The 21,027-nt window shown below is 37.5% G+C and overlaps 1 protein-coding gene across 2 annotated transcripts in view; it reads left to right on the top strand.

The window, feature by feature from the left end:
• kcnh1a (potassium voltage-gated channel, subfamily H (eag-related), member 1a) overlaps positions 1–21,027 on the top strand; it is a 65,259-nt gene that overhangs the window by 1,006 nt on the left and 43,226 nt on the right. For both annotated transcript variants that reach the window (XM_055029473.1, XM_055029472.1), the window contains exons 2-5: positions 6,807–6,930; positions 18,781–18,887; positions 19,967–20,095; positions 20,864–20,982. In XM_055029473.1, the coding sequence (XP_054885448.1) occupies positions 6,807–6,930; positions 18,781–18,887; positions 19,967–20,095; positions 20,864–20,982 (479 nt within the window). The remainder of the gene's footprint in view (positions 1–6,806; positions 6,931–18,780; positions 18,888–19,966; positions 20,096–20,863; positions 20,983–21,027) is intronic.

Raw genomic sequence — 21,027 nt, forward strand, 5'->3', positions numbered from 1 at the left:
TTTGTTTGAGGATAAAACGGACTCAGATTGAACCCTTGTCACATAATCACAGTTTGATTCACAAAGCATAATTTAAAAAAATCTCTACAAATAGAGATTTCTTTGCATCTGTTTCTAGCTTGAAAAAAAGAGAAAAATCAAGCTTTTCTTTTTGTTTTGTTTGGGTTTTTTTTCACTGATAGAAAATAGATCATCCATCACATTGGACACAGAAGTGTGTTTTGCAAATGGGAAGCTCTGTGCATTGTTTCTTGTCACCCTTTGGCCTTTATTAGATGAAACAGAAAGTGGCATCGTGAGCTGGAGAGGTGTAACACTGAGCAGAGATCTGTGAAAACGAAGCAGGGATGCTAGTGTGGTTTGGGTGCAAAACACGATGTATGTATGTATGTATGTATGTATGTATGTATGTATGTATGTATGTATGTATGTATGTATGTATGTATGTATGTATGTATGTATGTATGTATGTATGTATGTATGTATGTATGTATGTATGTATGTATGTATGTATGTATGTATGTATGTATGTATGTATGTATGTATGTATGTATGTATGTATGTATGTGTGTGTGTGTGTGTGTGTGTGTATGTGTGTGTGTGGGGGTGTGTGTATGTATGTATGTATGTATGTATGTATGTATGTATGTATGTGGGGGTGTGTGTGTGTGTGTGTGTATGTGTGTGTGTGTGTGTATGTGTGTATGTATGTATGTATGTATGTATGTATGTATGTATGTATGTATGTATGTATGTATGTATGTATGTATGTATGTATGTATGTATGTATGTATGTATGTATGTGTGTGTGTGTGTGTGTGTGTGTGTGTGTGTGTGTGTGTATGTATGTATGTATGTATGTATGTGTGTATGTGTGTGTGTGTGTGCGTGTGTGTGTGTATGTGTGCACAACATCCCATGGTCGCAGCTTGTTCTGTCAGAGGAAACGATCATTTCGTCAGAAGGAAACCCTCCACCATCATTTAAAAAGACATCTGTATTAAAATCTGGATTAAGATTACGGAAAACAAACATCTTACCAAATATTTAAAAGATAAATCCGAACTTAAAAAAAAAAAAATCTTGTGGTTATTGATTAGTAAGCAGTTTATTGCTACAAACAAACCGAAGAAGCAGAAGAAGAAGACGGAAAAAAAGACACACACAAATGTTTAAATCTGCAGGATGCCACTGGGACGGTGGTGGGTGGAAGCTCATAAACAATGAAGGAACTCATCCTTCTGCTGCCAAATAAGCAATTGCCTAGACATATTGATTTTCACATTCTTAGCTACATTCCACTAATTAAAAATTGTTACAGATCTTTGGCTCTACGGACATTTTTGGATTGCAGCTCACAAATGACAGAAATGATGAGTGAACGACTTCCTTTAAACTCAAGACATGGACTTTTAAAGCAGCATGCAGATGTGGATGAATTTGTTGGCACCTGTACATTCATTTTTTTCTGAGTATGACTTGGTGTTTGTGATCGCTGATTGTGTGTGCAAAACACACGCAATACACTCTGTGAAAAAGGAAAGCACTTTTCTTAGAAGACAAAATAAGGTTAGAAGAAAAATCTTTGCGCATTCCTCGGCACAAAATCTGTCTAGATGGAAATAAGGATGGGAAACGGGCCCACAGCATCTTGGATTCGGCACTGTACCTTAACAGTGGGCAGGATGTGCTTCTTTACATCTTTATTTGTAGTTTTATGCCACAGTCGGAGTGTTTCATAGTTTTGAGCGACACTGGAGTTAGAAAAACTCTACATGTTTATGTTTGTGAAGGTAGGACAAAAGAGCCTTCAACACACCATTTAACTGTTGCTATAGAAACTTGGCAGAAAAGCGTCGAACTACATGTGCTATCACATTTACACACCAAAGAAGCAGAAATGTAGTTTTTATTTTTTAAATTCAGCATTTTACAAACAAAATAATTTCAAAAGTAAAGTACAAATTCAAGACATATCTTAACATTTATGTTAAAGGGATATTTGCTAACAATTGTGCAATCAGTAATAAAAACAGAGCAAATATTTCCCACGGTGGATTTTTTCCCCCCTCTCCACTAAATCAATCTGATCAACCTGAGTTTGACTTTTCTTAAATTTTCAGTTTCAGATCATTTGACTGCAGTGAACGTTCCAAGAAATTTGTCCACATCTGTATTTGTTTTGTGAAAAAAGGACGTTTTTTTAACTAGCTTATTAATTTTTATTGCTAATTTGCAAAAGAAAATTTCAAAAAAAGTCAAACATCTTTGGTCTTTGTTGGGTCTTACTGGATCCGGCCTGATAAAGAGCTTTTTCACACCCTCGACATCAGTGCTCTATCTGCAGTGGGTCGGCTTTAACACAATTACTCGTGTCCAACCTGTTTTCTGTGTTGTGCAAAGGGACAGGAAATGGAGACCAATAATCCAGGAAAAGAGTGTTTTCATGTAGCCACAGACTCATCAATCAGACTTTTGTTGTGTTTTTTCTTTTCGGCTGACGCTGATTTCTGGTTTTCTTTATGATCTGACCTGCCTGTTCCAGTTGTCTGATTAGTTGTTTTTTTCTGTGGAGCATAAGTCACAGTAAAAAGAACAAAATGTGCTGCAGCCTTTTCATGTAGTAGTGTCAGATTTAGCTCAAACAAAAAACGAAGGCCTAACTAGATTATAGGTCACTAATCTTTATCTGGTTTTCAGTCAACTCCAGAAAGTTGCAACAAACTACATACGTTTGTATGTTAATAAAACAGAAATTATGAAATGGTGGAATTGCTTTGATGATTCAAGACATGAGTTTTCATCATTTCACGGATCACTGGTAAAAGTTGAGAGTAAATCCCCCAATTCTGATTGACTGATACATATTTGGTTTGACTTTTTATTCCTTTGAAAAGAAGAAAAATGTTTGTTTAATCTCAAAACGGCATAATGCTGTAAAGCTATTCTACACCCTGGATTTCCCTCCCAAAAAAAAAAAAACAAAGTGAAATTGTATATTTTCTGCTTCTTAAATGCAAAATATGGCACTTTTATTCATCAGAGCCTTTTTTTTCTTTTCCTGTCAGCAAATAAAGAAGCAAAATTTGGATTCTAATCAAAGCGGTTCCACTTTGTGTTGCCGCTTCTGTTTCGCGTTGACACTAAATAGTCGGGTTCTGTTGCATCAAAAGTAGCAACAGAACCAAGAAAACGTTGGCAACCAAAGCAGTGAAGCCTGCACAGCATCTTCTGCTTGCTGCAGACTATGCTGTTTACCATCAGGCTCCGTGCGTTCGTTTTTTTCTGGGGTTTTTTGGCACCATTGTTTGCGTGTTGAAGAAATAGGATTGAAAATAAATTTGCGATGGGTTAGGGTTTGTAATTGCTCTTAAAACATCTGTCAGGATTTTTGCTCTCACCTCTTCTCTTTGGCATGTAGGTTGAGCACATTTTTAATCGCATCAAAGCCTGTAGAGGGAAAATGCAGCCAGCAGGAGTCAAGTTAAGGTTGAATATATATATATATATATATATATATATATATATATATATATATATATATATATATATATATATATATATATATAAAGATGACACTGTAATTAGCTGGCTTAGGCCTTAGATATCCCTACTGACTGTTAGTGTCTGCCTCTGTGTTATTTTGATTACTTTAGATGCAGACATTCTTTTTGTCAAGCAGTGTTTTGGGATGTTCCTGTGACACAATGAGCTGATTTAGCAAAAACAACAACACAAATCGGTAAGGACGCTGCTAACTACAGAGAACTGTCAAAATGTGTCCACATACAGTGTCTTTACTTCGTTTAAAAATGAAAGAGATATGCTAATAGTTGGAGAACTATATGCCAGCTGTTCATTCTGGTTGTGTGTGAGAGAGCGATACTTTCAGCAGCTAACAGGAAGGCTGAAAATAAATACGTTTTTTTTTTTTTTTTTTCTTTTCAATCGTTTTGAGCTTCCAACGTCTGCCTGTCATTAAACATCCTGGATTTGGGAATGCTGTCAGAAAAAGAAAAAGGTTGACAGTCTCTTGAAAGAATACTGCGCTAACTTTGCTAAATGCTAATAGAAAATGCTTGTGAGACTTCAGCATATCAATATGACAATTATTCCATGTGTCTTTTAATATAGGAGCAAACAAAAAAAAAACCTGCTTCACAACGACTGCTCCCTCTGTGGGACACCGCCTCGGCTCCCGGTGCCATTAATTATTGACCCCTCATAGCAGGAAACCAGGAAGAAGCGTTTTGAAGTTGTGAATTGCAGCTCTTAATGAGAATCAGATAAAGCAGTGATTAGCAGGTCAACGCTTCACAGAAACCACAGATCGACAATCAGCTGCAAAAAATGATAACCAATGGACAAGTGTTTTAATATCCATAAAACTCCCGTGTTGCATTTACCCAGAAACGTACATTGGGTTAATGGAAAACTTTTGAAACACTTGAATTATGACTAAGTCGGTTGGGACTAAAGAGCCAGAGCTGTGTGTCTTTTGTTTATTGCAGATCGTCATCTCTGTCTGACATTCTTCATTCATTCAAATGTTTCTCCCTGTGCTCTGTTAACTTTCTTTTCTTTTCAAACATTTCAGTTTGGACACTGCCACATAGGCAGACAGGTACACTGTGAAGTTTAACATGGAGTGCTCCCTAGTTCAGTATCTCTGCAATGTATCTGTATCCAACGCCGTCATTTGGAAGGCGCCCCGTTAGCGCTTTAGTCGTTTCGAAGTCAGCCAGAGAGTGTTTCAGTTCCAACCCCGTTTCTCACAAAGATCCTCGTGCATGTGGCTGTTGTGAAGGACACATGGGCATGTGATGTGTTGTGGATCATCTTCTGTCACTGTGCTGATGCTTTGAGTTGCTGTTTGTGTTACTGTGACTTTCTGTGTCGATGAAAGTTTTCTGTTTTATGTGGCCGGTGTTTTTTGTCCCCCCTCCCCGCTCTTTTGCTCACCCTTTTATCGCCACGTTGTAGTCACTATAAAAAGCTTCGCCTCAGACTAAAACTCACAATCTCATCTGTGAAAATTAGGATAATCCATTTTAAAATGTTTGTTTTGTTTGTTTTTATTTGCTTTAAAAAATGCTGCCCTTATTCTACATTTAATTTTGTTTTGTTTTTTGATATCTGCAAAACAAAAAGACTGATTTTTCTTCAAGTATTTATCTCTGCAGATTTTACTAAAACGTAGATGGAAGATGCCAAATAATGAGGTGCAAAAGTTTTAATCCCCTACAAAATTTGGCCAGTCTAATTAATATATTTTAACAAGTGTAACAAATGAGGTTTAGATATCGTTCTTATTATACTTCCCTTAGAAATGGCTAAAAACTGAAATATAAATAAATATTTAAGGATTTCTGACAGACGAGCATAACTTTAAGATGAGTTTTAAGTTTATTAATGATTTATTAGAATTGTTCTACTAAATCTAGAATGATTATACACTTACTATAAGTCAGACGCTTTTTGAAATCTTAGCAATGTGCCACAGCGGTAACTTGCAATAAGATAAAACATTTTTGCCGTTAAGTCCAAAATGTCTCACATCCGTGGCAGACGTAAATTTAAAATGAATTTCATCCAAACCCAGTTTATTTCTGGTTGGAAGTCAGACGGGCATGTCTCAAAACTCTACAAAACGACCTAAAACATGCAGTAGTCTAGAAAAAACATTTAATTTTATTCACAGTTTAATAACAAAATGACATATTACCAGCTATTTATAACCTACTCTTCTCAAAAATCAATAGGAAAAGCCTTTTGAAACTTTGTGGGGGGGATGATTTCTTCGTCTTTGTTTTTTTTTAGATGATTTATCTTTGATGATGAGGAAGGGCTCCTTACCATCACCCTAATCTTTAGCTTTCCGAACAAGTCCTTTATCATATTTATGTCAGGACTTCAAAGAGTTTAATATTATCTCCACTCAGAAGAATCATATTGGTAAAATGAAAAGATTACCTAATCGTCCGCATGATGAAAAATCTTCATCTTAGTTGTTTGTTGTATGATCATTTCCACCCTTGGCAAATAACAAATCAGATAAACTAAAAATCCTCAAATTAATGTAAGTTCCAACCCCCTGATGCAAACGTTTGACTGAAACTGTAACTATATCTGCATCTGAACATTAACATTTATACACCGTTCAGTGTAGAAACGTTCATCAGATTAAATCTCACACACTGGCAAAATGATCAATTAGGTTTCTTTCACAATCTGTATAAAGAGCGGTCAAAATGAGAGTTTTTTGTGTTTTCTACGGAGAAAGTTAAGAGAAAGAGAAAAGAAAAGCTGATTTTATGGCGTTCTGTTCTCAAAGCAAGAGTTTCACCCTGTGTGAAGAATGTAATGAGGCGTAGACAATTAGAGACCCTAATGGCAACCACTTAAAAGCGTTTTGGCACTAAAAGGCAGTATATTTGCTACTTTTAACTAATAGTGTAAGCGTTTCTGTGTAAACACACTTTTTCAATAAAATCCATGTTTCACACAGCTTTCAAAGATTTACATTATGAGGATGTACTTTAGCTAGATGTCGAAACCAATCAACATTTAAACATTTTGATCCGTAAAAATTTATATGTAATTGCAAAAACAGATTTAAGACATATTAAACTTTTAACTCTGGTTTAAACATGTTTTAAGTCAGATTTCCTTTGAGTTTCCAAGGAACTTGCTCATCTCAACCTTCTCCTGAGCCAAAATATCATTTTAGATTGTGGATGTGGCGGCTTTTGATAGCACTCTGTCATCTAAAGTTGCTGTTTTCTTTCATGTCCTCTTCAAAACAGACACCAACTTTGTCCTGGGCAATGCTCAGATAGTGGACTGGCCCATCGTCTACAGCAACGATGGCTTCTGCAAGTTGTCAGGGTACCACAGGGCGGAGGTGATGCAGAAAAGCAGCACCTGCAGGTAGGGGCCGACAAGATGTATACCTATAAGTCACGATATCGAGGTTTGTGAACTAGGGGTGCACCGATTTATCGGCCAGCCGATTTATCTATGACGATTTCCTTAGTTTTGGGAGGTTGATGATCGGCTGATTACTACATGTGAAGCCGATCTTATCCACTGATCTTATCTGGCTTGGCAAATGAGTAAGAATCAAATACTGTCCGGTGAGAAAAGATTGACTCACAGACCTTCAAGTTATGTCTGCATGTTTACAATTAACAACAGAGACCCCACTGTTGCCAAAGCAACAACTTTCTTTCTAGCTATATTGAGCAACATTTCACACACATACACAAAAAAAAATTGGTATCGGCCAAATTCTTTAAGAGATTGGTAGTCTGCGATCGGCCAGAAAACTACAATCAGTGCACCCCGATTGTAAACCTTTACATTCCCAAATGTAAACAATATCTTGAAAGCCTTTCTATTAGGCTTTCCATATTCAATTGAAGATTATTTTTGATTTTATATAATTAAGTTGGACTGCTGTTTTTAACTCATTCTTGAAAACGGGTGAAATTCCAGGAATATCTTTCAAACTGCGGTTGTAGTTGGACTTTTTTTTATTTTCCTCTGATCTGTACCCTATTCATATAGACTGACATTGGATTTAAAATGTTAAAATGTTCTGCTGTTTTAATCAAACAGGGTTAAATGTCTGCAATAAAATCTGTGTCGTATCACATAGAGCAGTAGGAAACGGGATAATGAACTACCATTATTTTCTAAAACTATAGCCGATTAAATCCAGGAATATGATTTGTAGGAAAGATTTTCCACAACAGAAAGCAGTGTATGAATGTGAAGTAAAGAGACACGGATTCATGGTTTGATTTTTATTATTACAAATAAAAATAAGGCGATGGAAACAAATGTTATTTCTCCTAACCTCAAGCTCACATGGATGGCGAACATTTGTGAACATTCATCTTTCAAATATTGCAGCAGATTCTTGGTTGGATTTTGGTTCTGAAATTTGACTGGGCCATTCCAGAACACTAAACTAACACTAACTAGTGATTCCTTTACTTTTTAGAACTTGTACTGCTTAAGAAAAGAGCCTAAAGCTGTCCTTTTACTTCCTAAAACAACAGCACAGTTTGATTTTCCTTTGTTGTGGAAACAAAACAAAATCTCCTCCATTAAGCATTTCATTGATAGTTGAAGCTTAGTTGTTTTCCTAAAGCCTTCAAGATCGAAGTTGTTCATGTCACAAAGTGGTTAGTAGATGAGGACTGAGACCCGGTGTAAAGTGAATGAAGGAGTTTATTGACGTTCAAAACAGAACTGAGTGCCAAGAACGAGACAACACAAGCTCAGGTTGACACCCCATGACTAGAACCCAGTGGGCAACGGAGGAAACAGGCAGGGTTAAACACGCAAGGGGGAAATAAACAGGGGAACAACAGACATGTGGGATCAATCAGGAACTCCACAAGATGACACAGGGACTAAATGAACTAATAATCGCACACCAAAACCCAGATCCTTACTGATAAAAGTAAGAAAAGTGTCCCCAAAACTCAAAGCCCTGACTGAAAACACGGCCGACTTGTGAGACAGAACTGCAGTGATATTTTTGAAGTTTTATTTTTGTATTTTTGCATGTATTTTTATAGAAAATATTTTAGTGGACACATTGCTACATTGTTTTTAAGTATAAAATGTAAAAAAAAAAAAAAAAAATGTCATTTGCTCTTAGCCTGGTTATTGAGCATAACAATTACCCAGACTGACTGGTTTGAAAACTTAGGACAAGAAACACATTTACGTTTGGTTAGTTATCATTTCCAAATGATAAGTCCAAGCTAAAAGGAAGAAGAAAACTAAACATGTACCTGTACTTGTTTAGATGCAATTCTCTGACAATCGCATTTAAAATGTTTGTAGTTCATTTGCAAATGAGTCAAATTAACATTGTTATTAAATGATCATTGTTAAACACAACATTAAAACCAGCAGTTTTAAGACCGAAAACGACGAAGCTAAACCAGTCCATCATCGCTCTTGTTGTGTTTGAGGCTGTTGTTGTTCTGGAAGGTGAATCTCTGCCTGTAATGGATTCATCAGTCTTCACATAAACTCAAAGCAGTTTTCCTGCCTTGCTTTAGAAAAGTATCCCCACTGCATGATGCTGCCACCACCATGGCTCACTGTGAGAACGGTGTGTTCAGGGTGACGTGGAGTGCTAATTTTCCACCACAGATAGTGGTTTAGATGTTGACAGAGCATTTAATTATGGGCTCATTGATTCAGAGTAACTTCTTCTACACCTTTTTCCTTGAATGCAAACTGCAAACTGAAATTCTCAGTGTTGTATTATTATTATTATTATTAATAATAATTATTATTATTATTATTATTGCTTTCTTCTCAACAGTGATACAAAACGGCCATATTGGTGAAATGTTACTTGTTCGTGTAACAAACTTTTTGAGTCTTTCGCAGAACCTCAGTATTTATACGTTGAATTTTATGCATGGGTAAAATGAATGTCGGAAACTATGAATCATTTCCTTTTCCTTCACTGACGCATTTGTCTTGGCCTATCACATAAAATCCTAATGCTGCACATGGAAGTTAGGTGTACTGTATGTTAAAATATATAGTTCTGCTAAGAGCACAATATAAGCTTTGCAGTTTTTATTTTTAGTAAGTCCAAATGAAAAGTGTCTTCCAGTGTTTTAAGTATGCATGTAGAGTATATAGAGATTGTTCAGAGAAACACATTTGACTATTAATCATTGAGTATGTTTTTTGTTCTTTCCTTCTGAGACTTTAAATCTTTAGTGACAGTGATGTAAATGCTCCACTTGCATGCTTAAATAATAAAAAACTGAACGCCTTCTGGCTCTTGTTCGTGTTGATTTTAATGGGATTTGTGAGAACTCTCGATGGCGCATTGTAAAAAAAAATAAATAAATAAAATAAAATAAAAACAGTCAATTAAAAGCCAGAGGAGCCTAGAAGCAGCTTCAATCTGGACATTTTTCTGCAGCTGCAGTGTTTTCTCTCCTGTGTTCACACGACAGCCTCTTTCTGCAGGAAGGTGCCTGGAAGGCAGCGCTGCACAATGCAGAGAAAGAGAGAGAGAGAAATCAGGCAGGCCTCAAAGTTGTGTTTGTGGGAATATTTCCTCCTCATTTGTATGGACTGTAATTTGTGTACGAGTGGAATCATTTTAAAAACAAATGATTTAATCGTCAAGATAGTTGCAGCACCACCAAACAGCCTCTTTTCTTTTCTTTTTTTTGTCATTCCAAGAAAAGTCTTTCTTTCTTTGGGAATTGTGACCATTAACCCAGTTTCCCTGAAATCCGTCCAAAGAGTGGTGGAGACATTAGGGTGCGCCGGAGTGACAGACTTGTTGACTGATCGACTCTGACAGAGTCACGACGCCGACGAGGCTCGGAGGCTGAGCCATGGCGAACCGGACGATTTTTCCCCTCCGTTTTGTCTGTCGTTACAATAAACTTTAAATAGCCGTCAATTAAGTGGAGGGCCCCGGGTGATTAACTTAATGATTAAAGTGCATGCAGCAGAGTTCAGCGGCTAATTGCGGCCACTCATGACAGCTTCTTGTCTTTATTTTACACCAGACAATAAAGATCTGACGAGACATTCAAAGATCAGGAGGTGTTTCCTGTTGGAAACAGCAGAGATGTGTGGTGTAATCAGGCTGAAATGGCTTCTTGTGACTGTAAAACTGCGGACATACAGTCTCTTGCAACAAAACTGCCCTCAAAGTGACAAAAAGCCATCGCAAATGAGCAATATTTCAGCTGTAGGAGGCAATTTGTGTTTTCTTTTTCTCCACTGTGCCCGATATAAACAGGATCACAGTTGGTGCTGCTGGCAGCTTTAAGAAGCCGTGGGAGATTTCATCTGCTCCGGGAGATGGTGTTCGTCACAGCCGGCACATCGGCGAGTCCTATTTTTGACACGCGGCCTCCCCGCGCGTAAACATAACACTTAAGAACACTCACCAACACAATATATATATATATATATATATATATATATATATATATATATATATATATATATATATATATATATATATATATATATATATATATATATATATATATATATATATATATATATATATATATATATATATATATATATATATATATATATATATATATATATATATATATATGAATGGATAATTCCATTCTCCTCTGAACTCGGGTCCTCTACCAGAGGCCTGGGAGTTTGAGGGTTCTGCGCAGTATCTTGGCTGTGCCAAGGACTGCACATTTCTGGACTGAGATGTCTGATGTTGTTTCCTGGATCTGTTGTAGCCACTGCTCCAGTTTGGGGGTTACTGCCCCGAGGGCCCCGATGACCACAGGCACCACTGTGGTCTTCACCTTCCAGGCCCTCTCCAGTTCTTCCCTGAGGCCCTGGTATTTCTCCAGTTTCTCGTGCTCCTTTTTCCTGATGTTGCAATCACTTGGTATTGCTACATCTACCACAACGGCTTTCCTCTGATGTTTATCCACTACGACAATGTCTGATTGGTTCGCCATTACCATATATATATATATATATATATATATATATATTAGGTTTATTTCCAGGCTGCGGCGCATAGAGGAAGGAGAAACAAACCTGGAAATCTCCCGACTGAATCAGGGAGCCGATTGAAGGCGCCCTGCTAACATTTATTAAAGTGTCTCACAAATGAGTTTGGAGGGTACTCGATACCACAACCTGGCAATTAATGAATGATTAATGACAAGTATCCTCCAAACCCATCGCTGAGGTAATTGTAATGAGTTGGAGGAGGAATATGCTGTGTTTTATTTCTAATGATATAATCATGGGTGAGGCGTCTAAACTGGAGTTTTAAATCTCTTAAACTGTTCATTTGAAAGATATGCTGGTTGGTGCTGCATAGGTCCACTGATTAGTGATGCAAGCATCAGCCCATAGAAATATCCATAAGTAGAAGAGTAGATCCAAAGGTTTTGGAGGAAACACATCATTTTATTGAAAAGGATTTGTTTCAGAAGTTTTCCCACAGTTCCCACCTTGCTTTTAAATTGACCTCAGGCTTTAACGTGGTTTTTATTTTTACTTTCTGAAACTCTCGCAAATGACCTGAGGTCTGAAATCAAGCCCTTCCTTTCTTTCATTAGCATTTCTTCGGCGATGTTCAGGCGACATCAGTGCATTTGTTCTTGAAGGTGCACTGAGAACAGAGCATCCATAAAATTGGTTTGAAGGGAAACCTAATGTCTGGGCCAAACTTTTAGTCTGAAGTTTATGTAGTCCATATATATATATATATATATAATATATATATATATATATATATATATATATATATATATATATATATATATATATATATATATATATATATAAATAAAACTCCCAACGATTTACAGAATCCAAGACTCATAGTCCAGATAAGATGTCGGTTTTTATGAGGTGCCACACCATGGCATAGTTTTAGTTGTGCGAACATTCAAACTGGTTTAGATAGAAACACAACCATTTTCCTACTTCTGGGAAAAAGGCATTGATATACTGATTAGAATAAAATGAGTTTTAATGATCGTTTTGATGGATTGTGTTAGGCCAAGTGGGTGCGGGCTGAATATTTTGGAGGGAAGTTAGCACACTTACCTCCAGCACTTTCTGTGTTAGAAATCGCGACAGTTGTGGAGTTGTGTCAAAGTTTTCTTTTCCACATCCGTTCCACTTTGTCCTCACTCTGTTCCCATTAGCCTTCAAAGGCAAGCTGAAGTAGGCAATAATTGACAAGATAAGGATCGTTATATGAAAGAAAACATGAATTGTTCTCAGAACATCTTTTGGCTCATGCTGCTTAGTCTTTTGAATATCTACTAATTTAATGTGGCTATTAGGACTGATTGGTGCAGCATAGTTATTACTGAGTCTTTTTTTTCTAAAAGGAGGGAATAAAAGCTATTTTAAGAAAATAAAAGCTTGGAGTTGTGCAGGTTTAGCCTCAATCTTTCAAGTCTGAACTTTATTTCCAAATATTCCAGTAAAAAGCATCCTATTATTAAATTATAATAAAAACATGGTGACTTCTCCACCTTTTTGAAGCCTGTCACAACATTTAAAAGTTCAGAAATAGTGTCTCTTCAGGCTGAATAGTAAAAGGATCAAATCTACCACTTATTGACGTCTTAACTATCTAAATTTAGATGTCATTAATTGCTCAAACCCTTAACACGTCCACTTCCGCCTCAGTTTTCTTGTACAATCATCTTAACATGAGTAAAATATGTGACTTGTACCGGGCGAACAGAGAAACAAAACTAAGAAAAAAAGAAAACAAAACCTTAAATCCAAAAGACAATCTCCAAACAAGCACAGCGCATGTAGACAGACGGGAGTGAGGATTCAGCGGCGAACAATGATAATAAATGATAGAGTGAGGAGTGATTAGGGCAGCGCATGCAGGTCCTGAGCAACGAGTGGGCGGTGGTGACATGGCAAGCAGGGAACATGGCGAGGGCAAGCGAGGAAGCCGAAGGGAAACGACAGGAAACGGAAACAAAAGATGGAGATATTCAGCTTGAGAGTTGAAGAGAGGCCAATATAGACCAAGAACTAACCCAGAAAAAAGTAATGAAACGTATAAAACAAAACAAAAAACTCCTTAGCAATAATACTACTAACACTGTTGACTATTTATTGACCTGTTGATAAGACATTTTACTTCCTGAAATCGTTTAATTTACAACAGGGTCCAGCAAAAAGAAATGCAGAATTCACTACAAGCTTTCTAAATAGGTGTAGTCTAGAAATATGAACTCTAAAGTTAGTGCAAATCCTGCATCTGGCATCCCTGCTGCGACACACCTGAAGCAAATGAATGATTGCTGATGAGGCCTTTGCACAGCCTGAGGTAATTCAGCCTTTTGATCCAAGCGTTGTATGTTTGGAGATCCTCTTACTTTGCACATTGAACACAGCTCTTAGTTTATCTGTTGCTTTTTACAATTTGATTTCACCAATTCGATGACTACACTTATTCTGTGCCACTGGAATAAATGGAAACACATTAATCATATAGAAGATATGCAATGGGAGCCTCTGTTAAATCAAGGTGGTAATTTTTATTTTCATTCTACTGCTAGGGTCGGTAAAGCGGCACAATCCCGAGGGTAGTGATGGGTCTGACGACACTGAAAAAATGAAAATGCTTTAAAGTGAATAATCCCATTATATGCAAGTTTCATAAAAAGGACCAGAAACTATTAATGTGTCGCTTATCTGAAGGGAATGTCTGCATAAGGAATATCGTCTGATTCGAGACCTCCGGATGAATTTATGTACGATCTAATTGCACTTTCGATTTTTCAAGATAGAAATACGTCAGAAGGAAGAAACAGCAGCATTCATCTCGGCTGATTTGTAAACAGTTAAAAAAAAAAAATACAAGTCAGTTTTTTTTTTTTCTTTTCTTATTGCCTTGGCGACCTTGGCCCAAAGATGTTAACGCAGCTGATGTTTCTAAATAAAAATGAACCTTGTCCAGTCTGTTTCCAGTCTTTATTGACGTTGTCTGCAATTACCTTTTACATCCAGCAGATGTCGCCATTGAGTGATACAGCAACACAGTTTCAACACGGTGTCGACACAGTTTGGGAAATGTGCCATACACCCAATGGGGCCTCATCTGCCCATCACTAGCTGAGGGAGTCGTTGCCACATGGCGCATGTTTTCTGTGGCTCTCAAAATGACACGGCGTTAGAATAGGGCAGTGTTTCTTCATTCCAGTCCTCATGCCCCCCCGCCCTGCCCTGCACGTTTTAGGTGTTTCCCTTTTGCCACACACCTGGACTGAATCTGTGGGTGATTAACAGGCTTCTGCAGCAGTTGGTGGTCGTGCAATCATTTGAATCAGCTGCTCTGGAATAGAGGCACGTCTGAAACATGGAGAGCAGGGACGCCTGAGGACTGGATTTGACAAGCGCTGGAATAGGGTGTTAGCATTAGCACATCAGTGAACTGCTTGTCCGCCTCTCTGAAGGACCCACAGAACAGAGTGATAACAAGATACTGCTAGCAATGAGACATTATGCTTCTCATCTCTCCTCTCCTAATAACAGCTTTTGATTTTGTGATACTTCAAAATTGACTGTTACTGTTACACTTACATCTTCTGACAAGATGGGCCGTGGGTGCATTTTGTGATGTCATTGCAAACACTCCATAGATTTTTAAGAGGCTTGATGGGTCTGCATACCTCAACCCCAACATCCCAAAAGGCTGCAAGATAGCTCCCTTCATGCACCGGCTCCTCCGAGAGCCTTCGCTCTCAAAAGTGCAAGTTATTGTGACCCCACTTCCTCTGAGCAGCTGCACATTTGTCCTCCTCATCCTGATCAGTTAAAGTAGCTCTTTAGGCTTTCTTCTGACAGCTTGACAGATACATCCTGGATTCCAGTCTGCACCTTGGAAAAAAACAACAAAAAAACCCTGCAGAGATCCTGGACGTCTTCTCCGTCTCCCAGCAACCGAACTTGGGTACAGTTAATGAGCATTCGCTGTTCTTGCTGCATCTTGTTTCCCAGAGATAACTCTCTGATTTTGGGACCAGTACAGATGAGACCAGATATTTACATTGTCTGTTATGGTAACCAATAATCCAACATTAATATCTTTATTGGTCCTGATATTGAGGAACAATTCTAGCCCGGGTATCAGTGAAAATGTGCCCGAACCATAAGTCTGTGCTTTGTGATCCGAATGCTTTATTATTTATTTTACAATATATTTAGAATTCCTAATCGCAGTTGCTGAACTATATAAGAGAAGGTTTTGTTGCATGTTTGATCAAGATACTCAGCCAGTTGCTTTTGTCAGTTTCTCTGTTATTTATCTGATATTGGCTGTTCTACTCCTAACTGCAGTGACTGAACAAATTAAAGATGTGCCGTTTTCACATATAGCTTCTGAAGCTATTGGCATATTTTATTGTGCCTGAAAAAGTGTAGAATTAGCAAATAAATTTCCAGTTCAGTACATTCATATTTTTTTTTTTTTAAAGTTATAAGTCAATTTGGCAATGTTTTATTGGATCGGTATCGGACGATATTAAACTTCAGATGTCTGTATCGGTATCAGAAGTGAAAAAAGTTGCTTAATTTCAGAATAATGAGACTAGTAAAGACATTTTATTGTTCCCTTCAAAACTAGACATTTACTCACACTAGAAGAAGCCATTTTAGCGTCATAGATATTGTTTGCACCCGGATTGCACGTCCTTTTTCTTTTATTTCCTTCGGCTTCACATGCTTTTGCAAAGTTTTGAGTACTAATCTTCCAAATAAGACTCTTTAGAGGTAGATTTTGAACGATATGCATAATTTGTAGAATTTCCAACCTTTAATTAGTTTTTAATATACAGTCCCTTCAGAAAGTTTCACTTTTTGCTTTCATTTCTCTTCAAACATTTCCCTCTGGCTTTAATCTGCACATGGTCTTTGAGTCCTTTTTAGCTTCTGTCTGAAGCCATCTTTTTGAGCCTCGTTGTGGGGCCATAAAATATTCAGTCATTGTGGCTCTTGGATGTTTTTGAGCACGATGCAAACATTGAATGTATTCTCCTCCTCCCTGCGTCCAAAACCTAACTCCCGATGTGCTGCAGATGTGTTGAGATCAAAGAGGCTATTTCCATCTTAACTGATCTTCCTGTGTATCCGCGATGTTCTGATTTTAAGAAAAAATATTTTTCATCCGTGCTGGATCTTGTAAACACTGTGGCAGACCTTTGGGAGTTTCCACACATGGCAAGGAAGTTGTTTCAGAAATTATTATGCAATATTGTTTTTCTTTGAGGAAAGTCGCTCTCCTTCCGGCAAAGAAAAGACAGAACGAGAATGGGGCGACATTAATCAGCGTTATTACATCAAGCGCTACTCGGAAAGCGTCAGGCTGTCTTATTAGATACGGGCCTCCTTTTGTATTTCATAACAAGATATATTTAGATCATGCTGGAAACCGCTGCTTAAGGCAGCAGTAACACATGAAGTGAGATGAATCCCTCTGGAGCGTGGTTGAAGACAATCTTTAGGTTGAACTCCTATTCAAGAGACTCGTTTTACCAATTATGCATCACCGATGGCTTAGCTTTTCACTGTTTCGTGGCACATCTCAGTGAGTTTGTGTCTACATATAAATTCAGTCTCGACTGGAGATGTAGCAGGCAACCTCTTTGGTTTCCTACCTTTAAACTCTGGGGGTTGTATTAAAATCGTCAGCTGTTTGGTTTTCAAGACATTTCAGTTTTCGACACATTTGCCTTGACGTCGGGATTTGAATGATGGCCTGTTGTCTTGGCTTGAGCTTCTTAAAAGGAAGTTAAAGTAAAAGGGGCTCCTCGCTTTCACACTACTTTTGCAAAGAAAATGCACGCTTTCTGTCGCCATCAAGGTTCTGGGAGAGTTCTGGCTGGGTAGCTGAGAAGCCCATCTAAATGAATTGGTTTCCTGGCTTTATTTTGAATCTTTTTTTCCAACTTTTAAACTGGTTTTCAAGTATTTTCATAACATTGTCCTGTTGGAACAGTAAGCTGTATACATTTTTTAATCAACCAGCTGTTGAATATGTAGGGAGTACAACTATTAGCAAAACACACTCATGATACCGTCACCACCGTGCTTGACAACTGATCGTTTTGCTAAATTTGAAAACCTCGTCTTGCCTCCTCCATATGTTCTTCCAAACGTTGTTCCATCAATATTGATTATGAGTGCATGTACCCTTCTGATTGTTTAGTTATTTATTTTTTGTTTTATTTGCTGAATTTACAAACTGGTAGCTGGAAGATTTCACTACACAGAGCATTAATATTAATATTCTCCTGAGTAAATCACTGTAAAATCAGAAGTGTTGTTTTTCTTCAGCGACAGAGGAACGACAAATTGGATGCAATATGTCATATTCCAACAGATGTGCAAACAATCTGGTGCACAGACACAACACGATATGGTTTTACTAAACTGAGTGAAGAAACTTTTCTGATTTCTGGTTTCTGTTCACCACGTCTCCCATGCCGGGCTGTGCAAAACTTTACAAGAAAATGTAACTAAAAAATTATTTTAAGACTCACTGAATGATTTTATCAACACAAAAGCCAGTACATATAATGATGCTACATTATATGTACTGACCTATTTTATAATATAAAATAAAATACAAAACAGAAGACAAAGAAAATAAAAAACAGAGAGAAACATGTAACAAGATTTCATTGAATAAAAATGTGTTTATCGTAAAAGATGCAAACATTTGTTCCAGCTTTATGTCTGGAGGGCAAATTGACCTCAACTTTTACATTTTTTGATCTTTATAGTTAGCTGACAAATAAGGAGGTAAAATCTGCAAACACACTGAAACTAGTAGCTTCCTATGACAACCAAAAATGTGGTGTATTTTGCACGATGCAGAGACATTTTACGGTTAGCAGAGCGTCTCCAGAGAGTTTACAACAACAATGATGGCAGAAGCAGCTGCTCATTTGGAATTGATGAGGGCAAATTTGGCAGCTTGAAGGTGGCGCTTGTCTGGAATTGACAGCAGTGCTGATTAGGAATCTGATCTGCATTTTGTCATTTGTGGACAGAGAGGGGGGGAGAAGAAAAATAGCTCATCCCCTCACATCCTTTTTTCCAAACTGACATAAAGAAACAAAAAAAGCTTCTTGGATAGATAAATTTAGCTTTGCTCAAGAATCTTCATAGATGTGTCCATTGAATGTACACATTTCCCTTCCTCTCTCTCTCTTTCCCTCCCTCTCCTCTTTTCAGCTTCATGTACGGGGAGCTCACCGACAAGGACACGACGGAAAAAGTCCGACTCACGTTTGAGAATTACGAGATGAACTCATTTGAAATCCTGATGTACAAGAAGAACAGTAAGTAGCGGTGGCAAATGTGAAGGAAGAGAGAAACGAGAGTCTCCTCTCCTTTGTAATTCAAATGCACTCGGAGCTCGTGTGGCGCGGAGCCGGAGTTCAAAGGCAGCCCAGAACATTTCACCATCTGTAGAAATGTGCTAATTGGTTTAAGAGCCAGACTGGAACTGAAAGACCTTCCAAAGGAGAATGTGGTTCTGTTTGTTTCAACATGCAGGTGTGGATTAATACATTATTACAGTCCCTATATGTAATGGAAAAAACTGATACAAAGGCTTACAGAAAACTGTGATCAATGAAAATAGACTTTGAAGGGTTTTTTTATTGCTTTCATATGAAATCAGATAAATATTTCTTGATGTCAATTTGAAACACTAACAAAATTTCATGGATTTCTTTTAGAATTAAGAAATCTGTGAATTAGTTTTAACAATGTCTAAAATACTTCCTGAATGAACCAAAGTATCTTCTCCCAGGTTTGTTGTTTTATTAACTTTTTTCCTTTGGTTTGACAAAACTATCACAAAAATTTCACAGTCCATTTAATGGTTTAACTTGTGCAGATCTGATGTCACTTATTTGAAGGGAAACATTTTTCATGACTAATTTATTTAACAATCTGGTTTAAATGAATTAAACCCAAGTCTATTAAAAAATAAATATTTTTTAAGTGTTTTCTAAGTCTGGATAATGTAAGTTGATCCAAGCAGAATTGTTTACTGTGACAATTCAACCACTCTACTCTTCACCTATAAATAACTGCCTTGATTTCATTATTTTAAATTAGCTTGATGTCAAAGCAAATATTTTGATTCTGAAATTATTGTTTCACTTTTAAAGTTAAAAAAGATGAGAAAAATCGTGACGTGAATCTCGCGGGTTACAATCAGAAAGAGCTGTTGTATGTAATCATTGGAAAACTTGACTCAAAACTGTAATGAGCTTTGAATTAAAGATAATTATAATCATAATTTCTTTTTGCACTCGTTCCAACAAGTTGTGTTGATTTCCGTATTAATAAAAGAGCCATTTCCTCCCACGCAGATGACGCAGCTAAACTTGTTCTTCTGCGTTTCCAGGGACGCCGGTTTGGTTTTTTGTGAAGATTGCTCCCATTCGAAACGAACAAGAGAAAGTGGTTCTGTTCCTCTGCACGTTCAGCGACATCACGGCCTTCAAGCAGCCCATTGAGGATGATTCTTCCAAAGGTTAGACCCAACAGTTCACCATTTGTTCAGCAATCAACATTTATACCGAAACATTACTAACACAAAATACCTGGAACATAATCACTTCATCTTTGCTTTTAAACATGAATAAAAACCCAGTTTCACATTGGCTACTCTCTTTCTCTCACTGACCTGATGTTTCTTCTGGTTTTAATGCTAATATTTGCAAAGCCAGTTTCCCATGCTGTCCTGGTGGCTTATTATATTCCGAAAGACTTAGAATTGCTATGATTGGTACCTAAGGTTTCACAAAGACGGGGAAATAGAAAACAGAAAATGAAAAGGAATACCTGAAATATGATCAAATAAATAGATGTACTCAAACTGAACCCGAAAAGAAAAAGTTTGAAGTGATTAGAGTTGCATGTGGGTCTGTAAACCGCACTAGAAATTTGGTGCAGGCTCAAAAGAGGCCAAATCACCGTTTCGCTTTTAGTAATAATTTCAAAACATCAGGGGGAAACTGTAAGAAACATGGACCTCCTAGAGGACTGGTAATGTTAATGAAAATAACACGCTAAATAAGATTGTGGCAAGGAACATAAAAAGCTTAAAAGGTTAGCAAAACATCTTCTGCATAGGGATCTGTTGCCTGGATGTGAAGATGGGGGAAAAAAGAAGCTACTAATGCTTTGTACCGATTATTAGTGAGTAGCCTCTCAGCAGAAAGAGAGCAAGGACTCCAAGGATTTAAATACATGTTCTTGGAAACACGCAGTACCTGCAATCTGTTTGTGCGAACTCCAGGTTGGGGGAAGTTTGCCCGATTGACTCGAGCGCTAACAAGCAGCAGGGGAGTCTTACAGCAGCTACAACCTACAGTTCATAAAGGAGAGAATGTCCATAAGCACTCTCGTCTCGCTGAGGTAAGACCGGTTCAACCCTCAGTTGCAGCACGTTGTTAGCCAAGA

This window comes from Poeciliopsis prolifica, unplaced genomic scaffold, assembly GCF_027474105.1.
Source record: "Poeciliopsis prolifica strain line A6 unplaced genomic scaffold, Auburn_PproV2 SCAFFOLD005, whole genome shotgun sequence".
In the NCBI taxonomy this organism is placed as follows: domain Eukaryota; kingdom Metazoa; phylum Chordata; class Actinopteri; order Cyprinodontiformes; family Poeciliidae; genus Poeciliopsis; species Poeciliopsis prolifica.